The sequence below is a fragment of the Schistocerca piceifrons genome, chromosome 1, assembly GCF_021461385.2.
Source record: "Schistocerca piceifrons isolate TAMUIC-IGC-003096 chromosome 1, iqSchPice1.1, whole genome shotgun sequence".
In the NCBI taxonomy this organism is placed as follows: Eukaryota; Metazoa; Arthropoda; class Insecta; order Orthoptera; family Acrididae; genus Schistocerca; species Schistocerca piceifrons.
In genome coordinates, this window is record NC_060138.1 from 734,794,733 (window position 1) to 734,821,755 (window position 27,023).

The following is a 27,023-nucleotide window of genomic DNA, read 5'->3' on the forward strand; positions in this document are numbered from 1 at the left end:
GTTTTTGAATTTTAGAACATGGGACACTTTTGCGAAAGTTCCAACAACATTAATAATTCACTGTAATCGTCTCCTCAAGAGATTTCCTGTGGCATTAGGAAATATATGTTCCCAGTAAACCAATTAATGAAAAACATACTTGCTGCGTTACTTCGGTTGATAAACGAATTGAACTGATTAAATACGGAAACAAATTATGTACCCCTAGGTACTATCATATGCCGAAACATCGCTTAGATATCTCCTACGGTTCATGGAAAAAAGGATGCAAGTTTTGGGTCATCTTTGAAAAATGTGTATGTTGAACATGTAGGAGTTGCTTCGATGGGTTGTCACAAAATTCACAGACAGGCATTTCTGGCGTATCGACATCACAATGAAGGATACTACACAACGACACAACATGATGAGGAAGCTATGTCTTTGAAATATACATTCGCACAAGAAAAATGTTAGGATGTGTTGAAACGGTACAGTGGTTTCTGCTCTATAAGCAACAGGTTTCGCTGCTCGCTTGCACCGGGAAATAGAAACAGAGGCGGCTCCGCAGCCAATTTTATTACACGACGCGGCCGGTCGCGGGTGCAACAGAACCCATGTGAACGGGTGGAAAGAAATGTGCCAGGCTTCATAATACGTTTTTATATGTGTCGTGTATTATGCATTTCTTGTACGTGGATGTGAATCTGCACATGAACTTTCCTAATCCTCCTCACACCTTTCCGTAAAGCGTGGCCAAATCTTTGTTGGGAAGTAGTTCTGTAGTATAGTAATGCCAACCTTACTCCTGGCTAGGGCATCAGAGAGACAGCACAGGCAGGTAAAAGTCAAAGACTTTCCAGCGTCACAAGATTTGGGGTGGAGAGATTGGTCACGGCCAAGTGGTTCGACCACCCCCTCCACCGGGGTCCAGGAAGACCTCCGGGAACCCGCCATATTCTAGGAGTGTTACAGAAGACGGGTGTGAGCAGACGTGCCCTCAGTGCGTCTGTCTCAATGTTCACTCATGGAAGAGAGGTATTTGAATATTTGTACTAATTCTTTTATTTCCAGCTTCGGATTGTGTCAGGTAATGAATGTTCTCGTTTAATTCCTGAAATTTGACCCCCTGTGTTAATGTATCTAGTCCCCAGTTGGCCTGTTATCCTCCTCACGTAGTGGATGTCCTATGTAAAATATTGGGAGGCTTCCGTGGTATACATTTGGCCAACGCAATTCCGTCTTGCCCGTAGAAAAGTGCGTGCAGATTCCTATATAATATACCCGAGCTATAATTTGTAAAATTGTAATATCTGTAAACTGGAACAATTGTTGCAATCGCTGTAAAATCGAGTGATAATATTTAAAATAAATACGTACTCAATTGTCATCAATATTTAACATACCTTAAAAATCACAAAGAAGTCAAGTTAAAGGAATTCATTTAAAATAAAAGATATAGAATGCAGAGACCCACACATCAGCGTGTGAGCCCTCCAGCCCCTTGCCTAGTATCGTACAGAAAGGGCACACGCTCTCTAGGTAGCGCTCTCAAGCTCCCCTCCCCAGTTATCCGTTGCGCAGTTTTGATTCAGGGCTTGACGACATCAATTTTCATCTGGCGTCCCTAGGCAAGGAGGAAAGACGGTAAACTTTCAGTGTGTTCAATAACAACATATCTTTTCGGCTATTTTCGGTTGAAAAATGCGGAATTTGCTGTGGGACATCATGAATAATTCCCGCTTCGGTCCATATAGTTTCATGGAGTTTGTATTGATGTCGGCGCTATATGTGTCCTTAAGGCATCTCTAGCAGAGGTGCTTTCTAAGCAGGTAGCTGTCATTGAGTTTGGTTTGGAGGAAAAGCAGAGCATCGCAGATTTTCATAGGCGCTTGCAGAATGGTCACGGAGACCTGGCGGTGAAAAAACGCACGGTGAGTGGTTGGATGACGCGTCTGTCATCACTGCAACAAGGTCGCACAAACCGTCTGATCTCCCACGTGCCGGCCGGCCGCACACAGCTGCGACTCCTGCAATGTTGGAATGTGCTGACACTCTGATTATCGCAAATCACAAATCTGGACAGGAATGCTATCCTACTGAATTTAATTCCGAGTGTCCTACTTTATTATGAGAAAGTGGTTGAACTTGTATTTAATATTCTGTTGTCATTTGCTCAGCCAATTAGATTTCTGAGTAGGTCAAAAGACTACTTATGAAAGCACATATGTTATTTAAAGAGTTTTAGTTGCTGTGCTTTACTTATTTAATAATGAATGGTAAATATACTTACCATTTATCATACATACTGGTGTAGTTTTGTTAATGAGCATGGTTCTTCAAACTATGAAAGTTTAAGGGCCCTCATCTACTAGCCCAGTTAGTTATTGAAGCAATGCAAAGGTTCCTTCGGAGCCAGTGTAGTTAGATTTGCGTTCTGTTTAGTTGCATCAAACCTAGTTTAAGAAAGAACTATTTACTGTGTCCTCTATTCTAAGGCAGCTTGGTTTAAATTCAGAATCATTTCAAGCTTTTCCCTGTGCAGTATTGCTACTAGTTTTATTGTGTCGGTAATTGGTTTTACAAACTGTTGCACCTAGTTCACGTGTTGTTGAGAGGCATGTGTTACTGTTCACTATCTCGTTGGCAATTTTTTTGTTAGTAGCACATGTATCTACAAGGTTAGGTTACTGTGTTGTAGTAGAAACAGACGTAAGAAAAGAGTTTAGTGCGTGTGTGTGTGTGTGTGTGTGTGTGTGTGTGTGTGTGTGTGTGTGTCAAAGAAGGTTAGGTTAGCCTCAGCACTGCCTTCTGCTTTATCGTTTAGCTTGACACAAGAATGCTTAGTTAGGCTGGCAACCGATTGTAATATGTAATGTTACAACTTGCTTTTGTGCTGAAAGAGCGTCTGTTCCTGACCCACCTTTTTACTGTTTGTTATACTCTGCTGGAGTGTTTCGGAAACGAATCCCAGCTTGATTGTTCTGTTTCCATTAGGTTATCTCACTGTCACAACTACTTGCAATTCCTTGCAGAGGTATAATGTTAGCGTCGATTGCCGTTTAAGGTGGTCGGTGGTACTGTTACAACTCGTCCACCATTTGCGGTACTCAGAGGCATGTGCCCGTTGGGTTCGTTGCCGCCTAACAGAAACCATGAAGAGCAACGTAGGACCATCTGTGCAGAATTTCTTGAGCGTTACGAGGCCGACCGTGACAATTTTTCTTGAACATGTCATAGTCGATGAAACTTAGGTTCATCACTTTCAATCGGAAACAAAACAGCATTCCATGGAATGGCGCCACACCACCTCTCCTCGGAAGAAAACGTTCAAAACTTCACCCTCAGCCAGTTAAGTCACGGCGACCGCCTTTCGAGACTCTGAAGGGGTTATTATGTTTGACGTCCTCGCTCATAGAGCAACGATCAACTCTGAAGTGTATTGTGCTACACTCAGGAAACTGAAGAAACGGCTTTAGCGTGTTCGTTCCCACAAAAATGATACCAACTTCTCCTTGTGCGTGACAACGCAAGGCCTCACACAAGTCTGCGCACCCGAGAAGAGCTCACAAAACTTCACTGAACTGTTCTTGCTCATCCAACATACAACCCAAATCTTGCATCATCCGACTTGCAGCTGTTTGGCCTAACGAAGCTGCAACCCGCGGGAAGCAGTACACGGATCATTGGGACGTTACCAATGCAGGAAGACGTTGCGAGGTGCCGGGGTGGAGTTTGTACCTCTTTAATTCAGATGAATTTTGCATGAGAATGAGACGTGCACTGACCCCCTCCTTATCTACCAGGTAATTAATTATGAGCACCACGGTAACGGAAGGAAATGATGGTGGATCCTTATAGTTGGTAAAATAAGGAGTGCACACTCACAATAATTTAATAAAAATTGTAATCTACTGAAAAAAAAGAGAACTTTAAAATAATAAACAACAGGAAAAGGGATTCTGCCAATATCTACGAAATGATATGCGGATTAAATATTACAATGAGATTTATCATACATCAGGACATAAATGCACATGATTGTCTACACACACAGTAATTTAAAGGATAGGGTATACTGAGGCCGGCCGTTGTGGCCGTACGGTTCTAGGCGCTTCAGTCTGGAACCGCGTGACCGCTACGGTCGCAGGTTCGAATCCTGCCTCGGGCACGGATGTGTGTGATGTCCTTAGGTTAGTTAGGTTTAATTAGTTCTAAGTTCTAGGTGACTGATGACCTCAGAAGTTAAGTCGCATAGTGCTCAGAGCCATTTGAACCATTTTTGACAGGGTATATTGAAATATTATGAGAATAAGAGTTGGCTCAAGGACAAGGGGCTCCTACTCTCTGTGATGCAATAGATTGACAATAATGACTGGAGGTCCTAATGAATCAAATATTAATCTCCCAACTATATAGCAGTATCGCAATTAGAAGTGAGAGCTCAAATGGGATCACATGGAAAAACAAGCAAGGTGGACATGAAGCAAAGCGAGCACGCATGCTGCTGAGGGATTCAATATAAAATTGATAAGGTCCTACAATGTCGGAGCCGAAAAATACTGTAGCAGCACGTCGTCGGTAGGCAGCATTCTGTCGTAGGCGCCGACTTCTGCCGTGCAGCGACTCTGTGTCAACCCCTGGCCTCGAAGGCTGTCCGAGAATTCCAAGTTCTGCCGAGAACGAGCGACTAAGTCGCAATCCCGTCCGACTCCGACGAAGATCAGATCCCAAATCTTACTGCCCGCACAATGCAAGGGCGAAGCCAACATTGCTCTACTCCCTACTCTCCTGCGAATCAGCATTCAGTTCTGATTCCAAAATTCCCCCACACTGTCTCAGAACGTCATTCGCACCAATAGCGAGCGTTCCCTCCAATTTCTAGCAGGGCTTTATGATGTCAACTAGCCTCGGTTTTAGTTGACCAATCATGCCTCTGCTATTCAGCTGAGGGCACTGAACTTGTCGTTTGACCGGCTACGAAAATAACCTGCCCAGACCACCGGCCATCCGGCGCCAGGCAGTCGCACCCTTCAGGGCACAGTCCACAAGTATTCTCAGAATCATGAGGACAATGCAGTCAGTCGGTGCCAGGAATCTTCGTTCCGGACGCGCCGGAACGGCAAACACATAAACTGCGGCGACACCCAGATGTCTCGCAAGTCGTTCCGCACTGCATACAATAGGCGAAACTAGACCGACGTCAGTCGTTCCGCCAGGCGCATCAGCCTATTGTACGAACCCCTCAGAATTCAGGGAAGTGCAGCCCCCAACCGGAAGCGCAGTGTGCCGCGTCCTACGCTGCTCGCCTCGCCCAGGCCACCCACGGAAGTAAAACTACATTTTAGGAATCAAGTTAAAAGTATTTTTTGAGCTCTCAGTCAGATAATTTCATTACAATAACCTTATTTGGTCTGTTACTACCATGCAATGACATAGAACATTAATAAAATTGATAAAAATGAGAGGAGACATGCCAAAGAGGGCATGGAACCTGTCAACGTTGGCTCCGACGACGTGCACTAGAGTGGAACCATGCAGGCAGATAAGGCCTCCCAGTACGATGGAGTAAGGCCGTCACATTGAACAGTGGTTATGTTGAAAATTAGGGTTTTGTATCCAAACGAGTGTCGAATAAAACCAACTAAATTTCAGAAAAGAAATGTGCCACATTACTTATTGAATAACCCTCGCACAAAATTGAGTAAAAGATTTTATTACAAAGTCTTGCAGTAGATACTTCGGTGAAAGGTTACGTTAAGCACTCGATGAAATTGTACGAGCAGCGAGCAGAACAGCCGCGATGGCGGCTGCGGCTGCGGCCACACACGTAGAGCCGCGACCGCGCGGGCTGTTAATCTGCAGGCCGCGCACACCCACAGCCGCGTCGCGCCAGCGCCGCCTGTCAAATTTATGGCGCGTGAAGCGGGCGGCTGCGTGCCTGGCCCAGCGATTGAATTTCGCGGTCCGACAGCCGCGCCCCGCGACACAGGCGTGCGTGGAGGGCTGCCTGCGTGCCAGGCGGCGAGGTGGCAGCAGCAACAGCAGCAGCAGCAGCAGCGGCTCCCGGGCACGCGGGCACGCCTGGACTACGCCGGAACGCCAGGCGTCTCAAACAGCTCCGCGAGCTATATGCGTCACAGCTGGAAGTTTGTTCCTCCGTGTACGCGATTAACGGCTCAAATCTGGCTACACGCTATATACACTGCTGGCCATTAAAATTGCAACACCACAAAGATGTGCTACAGACGCGAAATTTAACCGACAGTAAGAAGATGCTGTGATATGAAAATGATTAGCTTTTCACAGCATTCACAGAAGGCTGACGCTGGTGGCGACACCTACAACGTGCCGACATGAGGAAAGTTTCCAACCGATTTGTCAAACACAAACAGCAGTTGACCGGCGTTGACTGGTGAAACGTTGTTGTGATGCCTCGTGTAAGGAGGATAAATGCGTACCATCACGTTTCCGACTTTGATAAACGTCGGATTGTAGCCTATCACGATTGCGGTTTATTGGGCCTCGACATTGCTGCTCGCGTTGGTCGAGATCCAATGACTGTTGGCTGAATATGGAATCGGTGGGTTCAGGAGGGTAATACGGAACGCCGTGCTGGATCCCAACGGCCTCGTATCACTAGCAGTCGAGATGACAGGCATCTTATCCGCATGGCTGTAACGGATCGTGCAGCCACGTCTCGATCCCTGAGTCAACAGATGGGGACGTTTGCAAGGCAACAACCATCTGCACGAACAGTTCGACGACGTTTGCAGCTGCATGAACTATCAGCTCGGAGACCATGGCTGCGGTTATCCTTGACGCTGCATCACAGACAGTAGCGCCTGTGATGGTGTAGTCAGTGACGAACCCGAGTGCACGAATGGCAAAAGGTCATTTTTCGGATGAATCCAGGTTCTGTTTACAGCATCATGATGGTCGCATCCGTGTTTGGTGACATCGCAGTGAACGCACATTGGAAGCGTGCATTCTCATCGCCATACTGGCGTATCACTCGGCGTGATGGTATGGGGTGCCATTGGTTACACGGCTCGGTCACCTCTTGTTCGCATTGACGGTACTTTGAACAGTGGATGTTACATTTCAGATGTGTTACGACCCGTGGGTCTACCCTTCATTCGATCCCTGCGAAAACCTACATTTCAGCAGGATAATGCACGACCGCATGTTGTAGGTCCTGTACGGGCCTTTCTGGATACAGAAAATGTTCGACTGCTGCCCTGGCCAGCACATGCTCCAGATCTCTCACCAATTGAAAACGTCTGGTCAATGGTGGCCGAGCAACTGGCTCGTCACAATACGCCAGTCACTACTCTTGATGAACTGTGGTATCGTGTTGAAGCTGCGTGGGCAGCTGTACCTGTACACGCCATCCAAGCTCTGTTTGACTCAATGCCCAGGCGTATCAAGGCCGTTATTACGGCCAAAGGTGGTTGTTCTGGGTACTGATTTCTCAGGATCTATGCACCCAAATTGCGTGAAAATGTAATCAAATGTCAGTTCTAATATAATATATTTGTCCAATGAATACCCGTTTATCATCTGCATTTCTTCTTGGTGTAGCACTTTTAATGGCCAGTAGTGTATATATCATTCTTTACTGCTCAGGACCACTTGTGTATCTGCGAACGTTTTTAAGCTTCGATACGGTAGGAGCGTCAATGTATCTGTGTGTTATTAATCTAAGAAACCTACATAACCTCCTAAGTGAATATTTTTCTTGCAAGCTCCTCTGCCTCGGTGGGTAATAGCGCTGGCTGCCTCAGTCGTGCAACGTGCCTTGCTCAATTATTCAAACATTGCAGCTTTGATTTTTAGTTAATGCATCTAAATTAAAATTTGTTAGGATCGACTATAATGTATTAAAGGCGACCGGGGGACCCGTGGAAAAGTTTCATATTTTTATACTTTTAAATAAAGACAATATTTCGAATAAGTGAAGTCGTTGGGATAAAGGTAGATGTGCGAATGCTGCCCTCTGATTAGGTGTCTGAGCTGCAGCCAACCTTTTGGAGTAACGCTTCTCACTGACAGCTTCTAATGTCCTTTTTCTTGACATCGTAAACTTATCATTTATTGTTTATGCAAGTAGTATTTACACCACCACGTTTCTGACAGAAATTAATAATTAATGAGAAAATACCAACACAAAATAAAATAAGCAAAGAAAAGTAATTTACTGCTCATGACAACATTTGAGTGTTATCAGTTCATCAGTTGCTCGTAAATTCTAACTTTTGACGGCAGTGTACATTTACCTGATGGTGAAGAGAAATGTAATGAGAAATACGAATATAAAATACAAAGAAGTAAATAAATGCGTAATGTATCGGTCAGAACGTAGTATTATCTACTTACCTGGTATATCACTAAGGGCACTGTAACCTCTTACTGGATTTGGAGATTTTAATTGCACTGCGCATTTTATGTAAGGACGTTAGGCCATAGCGCAACAGGCAAATCACAACCCAATGTGACGAGAACAAATATGTTCATCGTTTCGGAAAGTCTATTCGTTTAGAGAAGTCAACTTATACGACAGGCGGAGAACGAACTACCACAGTGGCCACGGTTATGGTTCAAATGGCGCTAAGCACTATGGGACTTAACATCTGGGGTCATCAGCCCCGTAGGCTAAGAACTACTTAAACCTAACTAACCTAAGGACATCATACACATCCATGCCCGAGGCGGGATTCGAACCTGCGACGGTAGCAGCCCCGTGGTTTCAGACTGAAGCGCCTAGAACCGCTCGGCCACCACGGCCGGCGCCAAGGTTATTATCTACGTAAATCATGTATACAAATTATTCAGTTAATAAGTAGTTTAAAACAAATTGCAGTGTACCCACAGGAATCAAATCATCAGTGTCAAAATAACAGTAATCGCCCTCTACAAACAAGCGAGACCTCGAGTTCGTGCCACCCCCAGTACTTACTATCGCGTCTCTGCCGCACGCAGACATCACAACCGCTTCTCCGACTACTCACCATCCTTAAAATTTTTTGTCTTCTTCCCTCTTTTCAGTATTTCCACCTCACCTCGGTTTACGTACCAACAGCGATATTAGGCGTTTGATTCCAACCAAAAAGAAGATTTCCTTCCGACACAACTTCCCGCCAAAAAGTACGCATCTCTTCCCGAATCCAATCATACTAAAATATCGTCTCCTGATTTAAGACCTCTACGCTAAAGACATTGACGTCAAAAGCTCTGTGCGTGACTGCCGTGTTTTCGTTCAAAGTTTTAGTCTCTCATTCAGGCCCTGTCTTATAGAGATCAACGCACTGGCTGTGAGGCTCCAGAGCCACTTGCAATCACCTCCATGATTTTTTCCTCCAGCGAGTTTGGCTGCCCCGCTTCCTAAAAGCCTCCCTGTTGCGTCACCTCAGCCTGGCGCCATGATATCGCCAAGCCAGCTCCGCATTGAGCAGGTCGGAACAATGCATTTCAGGTCCCTGTCCCTAAAACAAGCCACGTAAAAGTCACTCAGTTCTCCTCGCTGATTAATTATTATGGAAAACACGCGCGCTACGCGTATATATATATATATATATATATATATATATATATATATATGTGTGTGTGTGTGTGTGTGTGTGTGTGTGTGTGTGTGTGTGTGTGTGTGTGTGTGTGCGCGCGCGCGCCTACATGCATGCGCGTGCGCTTATCTTTAATTTTTTTTTTTTTAGCTCTATGCGACTTAACTTCTGAGGTCATCAGTCGCCTAGAACTTAGAACTAATTAAACCTAACTAACCTAAGGACATCACACACATCCATGCCCAAGGCAGGGTTCGAACCTGCGACCGTAGCGATCGCTCGGTTCCAGACTGTAGCGCCCAGAACCGCACGGCCACTCCGGCCGGCTATCTTTAATTGTGTAGTTTCGTTCGATTTCTCTTACTTTCTCCAGAAGTGAAATCTTATAAAGCCGTACCTCCAACCCAACTTGAAAAATTGCGACTAACGATGACCTATAATTATAATTCTGTGCACTTCAATAGCCAGCTGCAGCTCTTTCTACCGGAGAGTTATCCAACTGGGGAAAGGGGACGTACAGTGTAACGTGGTATCCGAACCACGTGGCGCTCCTGGCGACTCCTTACATCCCTGAGAGGTGAAGGCTATATTAAAGGCAGAAGTAAAATTTCCTTAGTCCGGCGGGAGTTCGATTCCTCGATCTCTCCGTTCCGGAGCAGGCATTTTACCGCTACACAACCAGACCAGACAGGAAGACCCATCCGATGTAGGGACGTTACGAATCGTGAGTTAAATGTACTTTACATCCGAGGATTGCTCAGCTGTTTATACAGAGCATATACCGTAAAAATTACAAATAGCCTACAATTCCTACAGTTAATGGCAATATATGACATCAGTGGATGTGTTTTTAAGATACATGTAGGCTTCCAATAATGCTTTTTCAATAAAAGCCAAAAGAATTTGACATTTAACTATGTACATTTATTTGTTACACAAAAGTGAATACTATGAACATAACATGTATATTTGACAATGAAGTGAGCAATAGAATTCACCTATCATCAGAGGTTGAGCATAAAACAGACAAAATCAGTTGTAGTATTCTCAGTAGTGTTACATTTGAGTTTTAAATTTAAACACACATAGGAAAGGAGACACATAGTCAAACGTCTGAGCTTCACTGGTAGCGAAAAGGTCAGGCCAGTCACTGATGATGGTGGTCCTTCCCGCTCATAAATGTAGGACCAGAACAAGAAAGGCGAAGAGAATAACCCTCGATTTCTTTTCATCAGGTAACCGTTCCCTTTCCTGTTCTAATGCTCTTACCCATTGATCGTTACTATCATAAGATCAAGACTCCTTTTCCAGAGCCGCAATGAATGGACCTAAAAAAAAGCCACTTGAAGTTCTAAAACCATGCTGAACGTCCAAATTTAAATGAAACCGTGTTTCCTCAGACAGGTAAGCGGTTTGACCCACATTCACGTAACTGTTTGGTTTTCCCATTGTGGCAGGCCTTCACTTGCAAAAATGTAGAAGTAAAACTAAGTTTAAACTAATGTAGATAAAATTTATATAATGACATGACTGTTTCAGTAGGCAACAGTTCTTACTATTTTTTCAGCAAAGTAACATTGGCGATTTATTAGACACAGTGCTGTAAATATACCAACGTTTCAACATTCTTTTGAGATGAAAAAATATCTATGTAATATTTTTTGTAGGTGAAGTTTAACAAAATGTGGGTACACTTATAAAGCCAATTAAACCAATTTTTAACTCCATAAAATGGCAAACATGTAACTTAATTCATAAATAGAAATATCTTCTTGTAACTGGAACGATTAATAAGAAATTAGGAGAAACGACAAACAACATTATTCACTTAAAGCAGTATAGAACATTAATTTATGGACGTAGTGTAAAGAAAATATTTCGACAAGTATCAAAATGTGAATGTTTGCAATGTGACATGTGTTGCTGTCGAAATCACTACACTATGTTTTGCACTTTGACGCAGTGAGGTGACTACTCGAAGATTTCCGAAGAATGTATATTCTGCAATTGCCTGAGGTGAATTGTATATGACAAAACCTACGCGGTACGTTTTACGATCCCTGTTTAGAACTTGTCCAGTCTCTCCAGTCTACGGTTGCAGAAAATGTTTCATCTCTTGAGAACTTTGTGGTATATCTTCATTGAGCTGGGGTTCGCAGCTGCGACAAATGGTTTGAGTGATTTGGTACTACCTGTGGTTGTTGTTTTTTTTTATTTGTGTACTATTGTATAGTTTCGGTCTTAGCCATTTTCAGATACCCTGATAAAGGAAGCAGCAGAAATTCAACAGTAACAAATCAGATGACGAAAAGTGCAAGGATTAATAAAAACTTACTATTCATGACACCTCTTGGATCATCTCATGTGACTGAATAAATCATCTCTTTAAGTCTGGTGTAGTAGAGCATAAGATCTCTGCGACAACATACTCCGTAGTTCCCATATTAAATACTGTGCGATCATAATGCGTAATTTGGGTGCAATGGATCGTAGGATTACACAAACTTTTAAATGAGTGACGTGCACACGTGTGTGTATGTGTGTGTGTGTGTGTGTGTGTGTGTGTGTGTGTGTGTGTATGTCAGTGTGTGTGTGTGATATTGATGTATAACAAATGCAGCGAAGATATTTACGGATTTCAAAACAGATATTTTTCAAACCACTATAAAGACTTACTTGAAAAGAGTTATTTGATGACCTCGACTCTAAACAGTGGTAAGTGACAGTCAATGAGAATCAAGAGTTACTGCGTGTAAAACATGGTAGGTGATGTGCTTTACTCATATTAGTTGATAGTTTCACGATGAACCATGAAATGAAAGTTTCATCTCTAATTCCAGCTTCTCACTGACGGCAAGTTTGCAGAATCTTTGCATGTAAACAGTGATAAGTGCAAAAACATAACCGCCAGTAGTAGTATTACGCGTTGTGTTCGTGCCAAGAAACTGTTTTTCAGGGATGAGCTGTACAAATTGGAGGTGATGTGGATAACTACGACTCAGATAAAGATTCCGAATATGTTCAGGAATGCAAATGCGCCTCAATAGTTGTTGCTAATGAGCAGATAAGAATAATTACTTAAGCAAGTAAACAATGTTAAGCTATATCCCTTACCACGGTCTACGTGAATTTACGTGACAGTGTGATGACAGAAATGTTAGAGGTCACCCCTGTCATCATTTACGTGCTCTAGTAAGGTGACAATAAAAATAATTTTGTATTTTGCTGAATCAAACAAGTAATTTTTGAGTTTGTTATACTTTGTTATTGCAAAAATTTGTAATGCAAAATCTTAGTATCATAAACTGAAACAGTTTTAGCATTTTGAATTTATATTTTTGAGAGGTTTCACAGTAACGTTTTGCTAACTCGCACAGTAAGTAAACAATCGTAAGTAAATGATTACTCACGTTTGGAAGTAAACGAGTGCTCACTGAAAACTTTTTAAGAATAATATTTTGAATAGGTTTTGCAATTTTAAAAATGTAGCGTTATATTGGAAACATTTGAAAAAATGACATACCGGAATAAATAAATCACAATTGATGCGCTTGAAATTCCAGCTTGTCCTTAATCATTGTTTACAGCCAGTTCTTCAATTTGGTAGCTCATTCTCAACGTTATCTACAAATTATATTACCATTAAGTTGCCTACCACGCCGAAACTACGAGGACCATTTACGCATATGGAGAGACGAAATATCACTGTATTTGCAAACGTGAGGGTGGACAAAGTGTGTGTTCTCGTATTTTGGCGTGAGCGCTGAGTACGTAGGAGGCGTGGCCCCCTCATGCCAGCAGCATCGCCTTGGCCACGGTGAGCGCTGCCTCCTTGTCCACCATCTCCTCCACGATCCGCAGAGCGAAGTCGAACGCCGTGCCCGGTCCACGGCTCGTAATGAGCTTTCCTGTGGGCACATCAACAGCATTAGGTTCAATTAACATAGCTTACATACACTATTAGGCAAAGAAACGACCCATTACAAAGAAATTATCCGAATGGGACGGAAATTAGTAGATGCGATGTACATGTACAGACAATCAAATTACAACAATTCCAGAAAAAATGGATGATTTATTCAAGAGAAAGAGCTTCTCAAATTGAACAAGCCAATAACGTGTTGGTTCATTTATGGCGCTTATTCAAGCAATTATTCGGCTTAGTACTGATTGATAAAGTTGTTGGGTGTTCTCCTGAGGGGCACCGTGCCAAATTTTGTCCAATTACCGCGTTTGATCGTCAAAATCCCGAGATGGTTGGAGGCCCCAGTCTATAATACGCCAAACGCTCTCAGTTGGGGAAAGATCCGGCGACATTACTGGCCAAGGTAGGCTTTAGCAAACACGAAGACAATCAGCAGAAACCCTCGTCGTGTACAGGGGGGCTTTACGTTTCTGGAACGTAAGCCCAGAATGGCTAGCCATGAAGGGCAACAAAACGAGGCGTGGAATATTGTCAACGTTCCGTTCTGCTGTATGGATGCCGCGGATGGCAATCAAAAGGGTCCTGCTACGAAAAAAAAATTACACCATCACTCCTGGTAGTTGGGCCACATGGCGGGCGGCAGTCAAGTTGGTATCCCATCGCTATCGCGTCTCCAGACTCGTCTTGGTCCTGGAATCTCATTAAAGAGAGTAGAATTATCGTCAGTGATGAGTCCCGCTTCGAACTGAACTCCAGTGGGCAACGAAGACATGTCTGGAGACGCCCTGGACGGTAGAGGAATACCAGCATGACTGTCGCCCGCCACACGGCCCGACAACCTGGGGTGATGGTTTGCGGTGCCATTTCTTTTCATATCAGGACCCCTTTGGTTGTCATCCGTGGCATCCTTACAGCACGGTAATAGGACGGTATTCGGAACAATATCTATCAGGAGGACATCCAACAACTCTATCGGCCAATGCCAAACCGAATTGCTGCTCGCATAATGGCCAGAGGCGGGCAGACGTGTTTCTGACGTAGTCAACTTGTGAAACTCTCTCTTGAATAACTCAGTCGGTCTCTTGAGAAATAAAAATCATTTGTTTGTTTGAACATGTACATAACATGTACATTGAACATGTACATCACATCTATCAAATTCCGTCTCCTTCGGATAATTCCTTCGCTGTGTGTCTTTTTTTCTTTTCTCTTAGAATGTATTATATAATATTTTAACATTGGAAACATTGGAAACCGATTGGACAACGGGAGCTCGTGTAACATCAACATAACCTAACGATGCCTTGGAAGAATACGGAACAATGGTTGCGCAGTCTGGTCAGTTTTTAGTGTTACATCCAGCGGTGCCAACAGTCCCATATTGTAAGAGATTTTCCGTAGTTGAGGATTAAAAATTATCCCGTATAGACCTTGTACAGGACGCTAAAATCCTTCATTTAATGTTTTCCAGCAACGTAGCATTTTCGTAAAACTCATTTGTCGAAATTACATCAATGCTAAGCCTATGTGTTGCAGATCAATATATATAAGTAACATTTGTCGGAATCACACTATCTCACCTTACGAATATATTATTAGACTAACATTCTCCACAAGAAGACTAATAATTTCTTCTCTGCCTGGCCTACAGCGTCATGAGGTCAAATTATGACATCCATACATATTTTAAAATGGATATATATATATATATATATATATGTGTGTGTGTGTGTGTGTGTGTGTGTGTGTGTGTGTGTGTGTGGTGTGCGCTCACGTATGCCGCTAAATGCACCTACAAAATTTTATAATGACACCACATATACTTTAGGAGAAAGTCGTCATAAACACTGAGATTCGTGAACAACTGCCGCATTGTGTACGACGCTTGAATGTATTACTTATTTGCTAGTAAGTTTACTCCCAATATATTTCGCAGTCAGTATCCACCCATGGGGCTGAACGTACCTACACAAATATATCATTATACGACAAATAGTTCAAGAGATATGCCAGCATAAAAACTGATATACGAGAAATAATGACGCATCATGTAGGAAGTTTTAAAACATTTATTCCTTACTACCGAGACAGTCCTACAGTCGAGTCAACTTAAGAAAATCCCTGACTCCTTGCAGCGCTTTGGACAGTTCTCAGTGAAAACAACAGCCGTCTATAGAGCTTTGAATAGGCGTTGCCATAGAGACATATACAAAATCGCGTTGTAATCACGCCAAGCAGCTGCGCCCGGCCTACAGAAACGGTTCGAGATCATCTCACATCGATTCTACTGCTGGAGTACGTATAAGGCTTCGTTTCTAACAGGAAATTGTCAAAATCAATGCCCGGGAAACACATGTCTGTCAGCTAGTTTTTATATAAACCGACTCCCAGTTAGCTGCAAAATATTGTATGTAGCTTATTCTGGTGGTATTTCTTTGTTTTACAGTTTTACTTACGTCCAGGTAGAATGACGTTCATATATGAGCGGAAATTTGTCTAGTGACAAGTTGTACAAATCATGTAAGTTCATTTGTATAAAACAACATGTTTACAGATGAAATGACATTCCTCACCCCCACGACGCTTTATCTTTGAAGAGTAAATCGCATCTCTGAAGGTCAGAGATGGTGATTGTGTATCACAGATATTAGAATTTTGTTGTTTGTGCGTGGAGGTAAAAATGTTTACCTCCATGTGTTAACTGCAGTTTTTGTGTCACTCACGTGGCTTTCTTTCCGTTTCGTTTTTCTAAAATTGCAATAAACTTTTCTAAATTATTTTTATCTTTCAAACTGGTTTCTTCTTTGAGGAAATTGTTTAGATATTTATTCGTACGTGTGTAAATTTCCAGTTCTTCCATAATGTTCATAGTGGACCAGGCGTTTGTAGAATTGTATGTCCCGGCTGCCATCCTATGTCACAAATGTCGCACTATGTGTGACAAGCCGCTAAACTGCTTGAAGCCAGGTTTAGCGATCTTGTCGCCTTAGATCGAAAAATTACGACAGAAAAACCTAACTGCGCTGCTTACGTTCTTGAAAGTGGGCATATTCCACCTGATTTGTTCTCACACATGAGAATGCTCCATCCATGTGAGAAGGGTACACGTGAGGACCTAGTGGATGCATATGAAGGCGCTATTTGCGATTACACTTCTTCTAGATCACATGTGAGTACATGGTTTTTGAGGACAAATAAGAGGGTTGGAACTTTAATAGTGGCAACTATTTATTTACTGCTCGTACAAAATAGATACACAAGTTTTACTGACCTTCAGAGTAGTCACCAACATTGTGTATAACCCGTTGCCATCGATGTGGAAGTCGTAGGATACTCTTAGCAGTGCCAGTTGTGTTGACAGTTCGAGCGGCGCGGTCTATTGCCCGACGAATTTGCAGTAGTTCCGAAGCGGATGCCGTGAAGTGTTTCCTTCGGTTCAGAAACTGAGTTGAACTTACGTCAGGGGAGTGCAGTAGGTGGTATAGCACTTAGCAGCCCCACCAGTCAAACTAATCAGTAGCAGCTTGCACTTTACGTGCTTGAGCATTGTCCTGCAAAATGATGGCCAGATCCTGCCAAAAGTGTCATCACTTCTGTCCCTAAGCTAGTCGTAGTTTGTGTTCCAAAAATGAACAGCATTGAAGGTCAGTAAAACTTAGAAACACGTATATATTTTGTACGAGCTGTAAATAAATAGTTGCCACTATTAAAGTTCCAAACCTCGTACAGTGCATTTCCCAAGTTATTACATGATGTAGTTGAAAGTCTGTTTTAACACCAAACTGAGTAAATTATAATTCATTTTTACGTGAAGATTATGAGAAAGAACATTACAAAGCAGAAAGATTTCGGGTATTTTTGACTTAATGCTTTTGGTGCTGTATCTTGTACTCCATTGCCTGTTCCCGTTCGTTCCAATGTGCTTAGAAGGTAACAGTGTTTCAATAAAAAAATTTGGTACTTAAATCAGATCTTTTGAACAAGATGTTTTGTATTTTAAACAATGTTCAGTTGTGAAGTATTCAGCAATAACCAATGCCACTGCCTAGTTCGCATAATTACCACAACGTATGTATGTATGGAAAACATAAGTTACTATGTTTAGTTACAACCACCTTATTTGTTTTACGTACGTAAGTTTTATAAAGTCTAAAATACAAATAAAATGATGACACATAGTAATTTCAAAATAAATACCGTTTGTTAAAATATCACACATGAACAGAGGGTGCTGTAGATTAATTTGACGTACACCGAAACAGACTTCATTGTAACTAGAAACAGCGGGCTCAGTGTGAACTCAGCCTTTGATATGAACACTCCAGTTGGGACTACGTGTAGATATAAGTGGTGTTAATATTTTAACTTACATTTAACGATCTGTATTTTATCACTGACTTGCATAAATTTTAAACAACTGTGCATGTAATAAGTCATGCAGGTTACCTTATTGTACCTCTAACGACACGTGAATCTCCTAATCGAGTGGTGTAATACGTGGAAACTTCAATTAAATACACAGAAAAGTCAAGCCACCATCTTATTATGTTGCACCACCCGGCGTTTCCATCGTCCAGACTTCCATCTCTCCATCTACAACCAACCCATCCCTCTGACTAACATGGAATACACATCTCCTAATAATCCAACACAAAGCCCGAAACCGACTAAAATTACACAAAGGCAGCATCTCGGGTCTACATCCTTCTACTATTATCCTCACCTACAAACCCCTTATCCGCCCCATCCTAAACTAAGCCAGTGTGACTGGATTTCTGCCTCAAATAAATTCTATCAGTCCCTTGAAATCCTGGAAAGACGTGCACTCCGCCTCGCCTTCCGCATTCGCCTACCTTTCCCAAGTCTCATCGTGTGCCCACTCATCCATAAGCCACACTTCTTGCACTTCTTCCCAGAGCACCTTCGGATCCCATACAATAATCGCAAAATTCAGCTCCAGCACCCAGTTTCCCACCCACTGATAACTAGTCCAGATAGCCCGCTGCGCCGCTACATCCGTATTCCACCTTCCATGCGCTGCCATGCCTTAACCATCCTCTGCCGGCTGAATTTTAACCAACTCCTACTCCCCAACGATGAATTCCGTTCTGAGACATGCTCTTCTTCCCAACACTAATCACAACGTTCCATCTCATACTATCCTCCCATTTTCTTCTTCCTACTTCATCCACCTTGCTGACTTCTAGTCGATACCTGCGCTTCTACAGGGCCCCATAGTCACACTCATCATCGCCCCTTCAACCTGACATTTTTTCATGTGTCACCTATGATCCCGTTACACCATGGTATCATTCACTTTCATCGATGACTGTACTTTAACCATAATTTAAAACTGTCAAACGAATTTTAAAAACCGTCAGTATTTTCCAGCTACGTGAATTTTACAAGATCCTCCTTTATTGTCACTTGCTTTTATGTAAAAATTGTCGATATCATCCAACTATGTATTTTTTACAAAATCATTTATTACCTTTTGTATACATTAACCATCTTTAAATATAGTTCTGCATTCTCTGGCTGAAGAGCGATTTTATACATTGTCCGGCCGCCCCCTTTGTGGGGAACTGAAAAAAAAAACCTTATTGCAACTGGCTCCTTAAACGTCTTTTAACAATGAAGATGGACACACAGTGAACTAAATCTCGATCTGGATTTGTAATACACATTATTTGCGATTGATTCCTGTATATTTTACTATTTAAGTCTCTTTCTCAATCAACAAACACAAATACCGCGTTTCTTCCACTGACCCTATTTCCCGAATGCTCTTGAGGCAAAAGACTTTTTCCACATAGAACCTCCTTTTTTCTGGAACCTCTTTCAAATTAACTTGTTCTTCTATTACGTTTGAATTACTTTGCAACAACAGGTAGCAGGAAAATCCGTAGATAGCTATTTTGGGCTGTTCAGTCTCCATTCTTATGTGATGGATTTATAACGGTGCACTTCCGGTCTCCAGAGACTTTTTATCTTTCGTATAAATTGCAGATCGGATGATGAATGTTCTGTTTCTTTGCACCCTCTAATTTTCTCATTTCAGCTACTATACCTTCGCTCTCGACGCTCATTTGTTTTTGTGTTTTTTGGCAATCTTTTATTTTATTTGGATAAGACTCAGTGGTTTTGCCTCCGTGTGAAGAATTCTGGTGGTTTCGTCTGTTCTTGCGTGATTTAGGTGGTTTTCAAAACAAAAGTCGAAATGGTGGTAATTCTCGCTGTTTTTTAGTACCAAAACGATGTCCCTCCTTTTAAAACAGAGATTACTACAGTTATAATCCTTCTTTAAAAGTTCCCTAGAGCTCTGTATTTGTCTGTTCTTTAAGCATTCTTCCAGACCAGAATGAGATTTTCACTCTGCAGTGGAGTGTGCGCTGATATGAAACTTCCTGGCAGATTAAAACTGTGTGCTTGGATAGCTCAGTTGGTAGAGCACTTGCCCGCGAAAGGCAAAGGTTTCGAGTTCGAGTCTCGGTCCGGTACACAGTTTTAATCTGCCAGGAAGTTTCATTCTTCCAGACGTTCAAACAGGTTTTTATTTTATTCCCCTTGTACACTTATCAGCCAGAATATTGTGACCGCTGATTACTATTGATATAAACTCGTCCAGGCAATAGCAGCGTCATCTGGCACACGAACGGTGTATATAGTATCAGTGAGTGTGCTGTCCATGTTTACATTGGGGAAGCCGCGCGATCTATCTGAGTTTGATCGAGGGCACATTTTGATGGCCCGGAGACTCGGCACGAGCATTTCGGAAACTGCACGACTTGTTGGGTATTCGAGCAGGGCTGTGCTGAGCGTCTTCAACATGTGGCGAAACCGAGATAAAACCACATCCAGACGTCGTGAGGTTGGGCGGCCATCCCTCATTACAGATGTCGTACGTCCTAGGTTGGGCAGGCTGGTAAAACAGGACAAGTGGCGAACTGTGACGGAACCGGCATTGGACTTTAATAATTGCAGAGCACAAGTGTGTCTGAACACACAGTGCACCGAACACTCATAACGATGGGCCTCCGCAGCCGACGCCTATGTATGTGGCAATGTTAACATCGCGGTATCCTATAGTTCGGGATGGACACAGGTTGGCGGCAGTTCCATTATGCTCTGGGGAACGTTCACTTGGGCATCCATGTGTCCAGTGGAGCTCGTGCAAGGCACCATGACGGCCAAGGGGTATCGTACACTGGTTGCAGACCTCGTACACTCGTTCATGACGATCATCTTTCCCGACGGCAGAGGAAGAGGGATAATGCTCCACGTCACTAAGCTAGGAGTGTGATGGAGTGGTTCGAGGAACACAGTGGCGAGTTCCAATTGATGTACTGGCCCTCCAACTCGCCAGACACGAATCCGTTCGAACACGTGGCGCCAGAGCTCATCGCTCCCCTCCCCGGAATTCACGGAAATTAGGTGAGTTGTGTGTGAACATGTGGTGCCAACTCCCTTCGGCGACCTAGCGAGGCCTCATTGCTTCCATGCTACGACGCGTCGCCACTGCTATCCGTACCATAGGTGGACATTTCGGCTATTAGGAGGGTGGTCATAATGTTCTGGCTGATCAGTATATATCGTCTGATGATGCAACAGTCTTATCTTCGTTAAATAAGGTTTATTTCTTCCATAGTTTGATTGGAATACATCTTTCAAGGCCACCGAGCGAGGTGGCGCAGTGATTAGCACACTGGACTCGCAATCGGGAGAACGACAATTCAAACCCGCGTCCAGCCATCCTGATGCAGGTTTTCCGTGATTTCCCTAAAATCCCTTCAGGCAAATGCCGGGATGGTTCCTTTGATAGGGCACGGCCAATTTCCTTTCCATCCGTCCTTAATACGATGGGATCGATGACCTCGCTGTTTGGTCCCCTCCCCCAAATCAACCAAACTAATCTTCCAAGACCTCGATCTCTAGACGAGGGTATCGTCACACCTTTTGTTTCGTCGTATGTATTTACATTTCTTTTTCTTGTCTCGCGTATTATGATCTGCTTTTGCTATTAATTGATTTCTTCCCAGCAGCCCATATTCACCTGCGACAGACTGAAGTAACCATTTCTTTGGTTTTTTTAATTTTTATCTACTTTTTTCACGCAACACCTAAATTAGTGTTGGAAAGACTTTATTTTACATCATATTTCATGTAGTTGCTAATTTACGGAAAGGAATAGTTTTAACGCATGTTTTCGTTAATGTTAAAAGTTAATGTAATCAACTGTAGGCCGTAAGAAAAGTCGCTTTGCGAACCGTCAGTTGTTCAGACACAGGCGACAAAATTGTGCCATCTTAACTGTTTGAGTACGTAACTTTATCCATAGTACAAAAGTAGATCCTGAATGCATTAGTACATGTCTCTGGTCCACATGATGTTTCTTGTACATCTTTCTGTACTCAGATAAAACTACAAAGTCAAAATTGAATTTACTTAGCCGCTACAAGAAAGGAATATAAAGTGACGGAGAGCATTTGACATAATAGAGACGTTAAGAGAACGTTACGCTTTTTACAGACTCGCTACTAGAACAAACCTCCGTGTATAACGTCACCGCCTGTCCCGTTGGAGCGTACAGTCACTGTCTTGCTTTCTACAGGCAAAATGTTATGTATTTCATTATTTCTCTCCTCGCGTAGCGTTAACATCCAACGAAGCCCACAATACAGTAGCAGTTCCGTTTCTAAGTAGTTGACAGATGGTATAGCCAAAATATGCGATGCAGTGTTTGTATCTTAAAGACCTAGTAATAAACATGACTGGGCCATTTCCCAACAGAGTGCACTCAAGTTAGCTGAAGTACGAATTGCGACAGACTTCTGATCCTCTCGAGTTACGAACAGCACGCGCTATGCCAGCTCACGTGGTGGCAAGTAGCAGCTGTTTTACTTGTTCCTAGCCTGTGGACTTTATTTTCTTGTCCCCTATCTCTTCCTCCCTTGTGCTAATATGTTTCTCCCAACATCACACTGGAATCTTTGTCTCTCCCTGTTGTTGTTATTCTCAAACCGCTCCTTTCGGCGCCAAGTTAAATTATTGCTGGACGGCGAAGCATGTATCCCGTTAACAGTTCCCAGTTCCTTTTTCTTGGTAGGGATGTTTTGTAGACTACTTTCCTACACATTCTCTCACACTTCCTCATTTCATACTTTACATTTCAATTACAAATTGGTTCTAAGCTTAGAAAGTAGCCATGATGATAGACTTCTGATATTTAAATTCAGGAGCGCCAATACATCTAGTTTAAATTATTGTGCTAAGCATCAGTGAGGAGGAAGAACATCAGGGTTTAACATCCCTTTTGTGACGAGGCCACCGAAGACGGAACACAAGTTCGGATTGAGGAAGTAATCTTTTCTGAGGAACTGTCCCGTCATCTGCCTTCCGCGACCGGGGGAAACCACACGAAACCTTCGTACATTTACTGGGATTTGAACCGACGTCCTCCTGAATGTGAGTCCAGATTGTTACCTTAGCTCCACCTCGCTCGGACTAACCAAGAACATTTCCCTTCACTTCGGCCACTATGCACTGTCAATAGCACCACACATATCTCTGAGATACGTAAAAACCTACCGTCCACGACTACTTTGTCTTCCTTGTAGTTGTACTTGTTGCCCTCCACCATGGCGTCCTTAAGAGGCGGAAAAGATGTGATATTCTTTCCGTAGCCAACACCGTGTGCCTTGAGAACTGTAGGCGCTGCAAATAAGAGCAGTTCATACATATTACTACTCAACGGTGCTAGGGAGTACTATTATATCTCTGTTAAATTCAAGTCATATCCCATGAACAAATACAACGAAAAATGTTATTTCTTTTAAAACTTATTATCTTCACTGATAATCGCACTATAGCCCGAAACAATATGGTAATTATTTTTGACCTTGTGTTACGTTAAAAAAATAAATGTATTTCTATTAGTAATATGTACTCATCCCACAGATATATTATACTTTGGACAAATTATTTTTGATCTTTTAGTTGGTAATCATATATCCACAAACCTGAATTTAAACCCCACTTTAACATTTGGAGCAATTAAAATTCATTAGAATAATATCACATAATCAGTAACTTACTGAAAAATTCAAGAACAAATTGTGATTAACAAGCTTACTGCTTCAAGCTTCACTGAATATCTTCTTCCTGATATGTTGTTGTTGTTGTTGTCGTTGTTGTGGCCTTCAGTCCTGAGGCTGGTTTGATGCAGCTCTCCATGCTACTCTATCCTGTGCAAGCTTCTTCATCTCCCAGTACCTACTGCAACCTACATACTTCTGAATCTGCTTAGTGTATTCATCTCTTGGTCTCTCTCTACGATTTTTACCCTCCACACTGCCCTCCAATACTAAATTTTGGATCCCTTGATGCCTCAGGACATGTCCTACCAACCGATCCCTTCTTCTAGTCAAGTTGTGCCACAAACTTCTCCCCAACCCTATTCAATACCTCCTCATTAGTTACGTGATCTACCCACCTAATCTTCAACATTCTTTTGTAGCACCACATTTCGAAAGCTTCTATTCTCTTCTTGTCCAAACTATTTATTGTCCATGTTTCACTTCCATACATGGCTACACTCCATACAAATACTTTCAGAAACGACTTCCTGACACTTAAATCTATACTCGATGTTAACAAATTTCTCTTCTTCAGAAACGTCTTCCTTGCCATTGACAGTCTACATTTTATATCCTCTCAACTTCGACCACCATCAGTTATTTTGCTCCCCAAATAACAAAACTCCTTTACTACTTCAAGTGTCTCATTTCCTAATCTAATTCCCTCAGCATCGCCCGACTTAATTCGACTACATTCCATTATCCTCGTTTTGTTTTTGTTGATGTTCATCTTATATCCTCCTTTCAAGACACTGTCCATTCCGTTCAACTGCTCTTCCAAATCCTTTGCTGTCTCTGACAGAATTACAATGGCATCGGCGAACCTCGAAGTTTTTATTTCTCGTCCATGGATTTTAATACCTACTCCAAATTTTTCTTTTGTTTCCTTTACTGCTTTCTCAATATACAGATTGAATAACATCGGGGAGAGGCTACAACCTGTCTTCCTGATAGACGAACATTATTAATAAAATTGTCACAACTTCTCAAGATACGTTGCGTTTGATGAAATAAAGTGAGCAACTAAACGAAATTTATGGGCGTATACTTCAAAATGGGACTTAGTATTATTTTAAACACTTACCTGCACAAATAGCGCATACGAAACGACCAGCTCTCTCTTGCTCTCTTAACAGCGATCCAACCTCAGGTGACTGAAAAAGAAACGAATTTATAATTTATCTGTCTATAATCAGTATGAAACTTCTCTTGATGCTGAGCGCTAAAAGTGAACCACCTTGCTGTAAGGTTCCAACTGCGATTATCGAAAATAATAGGTCCGTGTAACATCGACATCCATACGATCATAGGGTATTAGAACTTCTAAGTAAGGATGTTCACACATTCCCTGAAGCTTACAGCTACAGGCAAGAGAATATTGATACTCTAATTTTCATTTCTGTTTAAAACATATTGTTGGTAGCTGTGTCTTTACGAAACTACTGTTTGCCCGATTTTAAATTGTATGCGCCGAAATCCATAACACTATAATTCTTCGAAAGGGACAAAATTTACTCATACACTTAACGATGCAACAGTATGTGGGTTATAGAGTGACATTTATCACTATATGCATGTTCCATTAAGTTATCGATATCTGGAGCGACTAAGATGTTTGTTGTCTTGTAGCAGATAAATAGAAATCATAATGGTAAAATAACCCGCATTATTTTCTCTCTTTGAATGTAAGAAGATGTACAGCTAGGAATGTTCGAACTGCATAAGGCTGTAGAGCTATAGAAGCGAAAATCTCAGACCTAGACAGCATGTAATACGCTATATTGAAACATCGTCAGTACAACGCAGGCCTCACCTGTGCGGAGCCATGTCACTGAACAAGAAAATAGATTAGAGATTCTGAATTGCTTTATATTACTCGTTTTGACGACCGCCTGCTTAGCTGATTTATGACTGCAATTGTCTGTCACCTTATTTATGTCACTTCATTGTAAGCTAGCCATTTTTGTTTTTGGGATAGCAATGGTAGTAGAGACAAGCCGTCGTTTGGCTTGCAGGGCGATTCTGGTCGTCTGTTCGTCTGGCGCTCCTGTGGGGCACGAGAAAGCAGTCGGTATGGCGGCGCCAGTCTTTTCGTTTGCGGTGGCTTTATTTTAAGAAGACGCACTCCATTGCAAGGAGTACGTGACGACGCAGTAAATTCGATTCAGTGACATACATAATTTTCCCTCTTCTGTGCATCAATTTCTCAAGTAATTCATTTTGAAGTATTTCAGCATAAACGACGTAACAAGTGCTGCCACCTGATAGTGACGTAGGAATCTATTTGTGTAAACGCCTTTATTTTTCTGTCCAAAGTTGTGATTTTATTTTTTATTATTTTTGTAATACGTTATCTTAAAGACTTAAATTACATGTAACAACTGAATGTGTAGTATACAATAAAATATATGTGTAAAGGTGTTTGTTCAAGTTGGAAATGGAATTGCGCTGGCTGTACCAAAGATATTTGTTGTTGAAAGAGTCAACAGTGGCAGTCTGTTGCTGGCAGTAAATGTCAGTGTGCTCAGAAGGCTTAGTAGTTCTGTGGTGTCAGTATACTGAGATGACGGAGGGAGATATTTATCGCCACGTATTATTAACCACAAAATCTTTATAAGACACACACACACACACACATACACACACAGAGAGAGAGAGAGGGAGAGAGAGAGAGAGAGAGAGAAAGTTTCTCTCTAAAGTCATCATACTCCACACCTCAACAATGAGCTGACACAGTAAGTCTATCAGTAAACTTTGTAAAGTATAGCTCTCAAAAATTTTGAGCTATTTAGACTTCCATCAATTAAAATTGATTTCAGCGGAGGTGCCTTTTTAAATCATTTTTTTCTAAACCCATTATAATAAGACATAGTTATTTCGTTTAAATGTCAGGATAAATTTGATTTAGTAACTCTGTTTGGAACTAAAGTTTATTTTATGGTGCTTCACGACTTCGTCCTGACCGTATTTCATATTTGATGGCCGTTACAGTCACGTGACAGAGTGTTACTAGCAGCTCATTATTTTTCAACATTGCAGTAATTAGTGGTATTTTTGATAATGTAGTTCATATTAAATATTTAAATGCAGTGCTAGAAGATACTAAATGACTGACCATACCTACGTCAACCTTCCAGTTATTGTATAAACAAAAAATTTTTCCTTTAATTTCGATTTCAAAATTATGCTCACAAAGTAAAGTACTCTTATGTTCACTTTTAAAATTTTCGTTGTCACAGGGCGTTGAGGACCCGATATGCCCACAGTCATTATTCCTAATTAGGAAGGATAGTTAACTAGTAAATCCCGACAGCCGTGTTACAAATGTAGACTCTAGTGGACCGGACAATAGTTAATTTTTCCTGGCCCATGTATTTATACATCGACAAAACTGAAAGTTTGGTGGTTGTGAGAAAATTA

At 42.1% G+C, this 27,023-nt stretch overlaps 1 protein-coding gene across 1 annotated transcript in view; it reads right to left on the minus strand.

Annotated features, from left to right (window-relative positions):
• Positions 1–13,033: 13,033 nt before the first annotated feature.
• The window catches only part of LOC124803026 (Parkinson disease protein 7 homolog), a 31,281-nt gene continuing 17,291 nt past the window's right edge, over positions 13,034–27,023 (minus strand). The window contains exons 3-5 of the mRNA XM_047264138.1: positions 24,688–24,757; positions 23,056–23,181; positions 13,034–13,450 (exon numbers count right to left, since the gene is read on the minus strand). Coding sequence (XP_047120094.1) covers positions 13,332–13,450; positions 23,056–23,181; positions 24,688–24,757 — 315 coding nt within the window. The 3' untranslated portion in view covers positions 13,034–13,331. The remainder of the gene's footprint in view (positions 13,451–23,055; positions 23,182–24,687; positions 24,758–27,023) is intronic.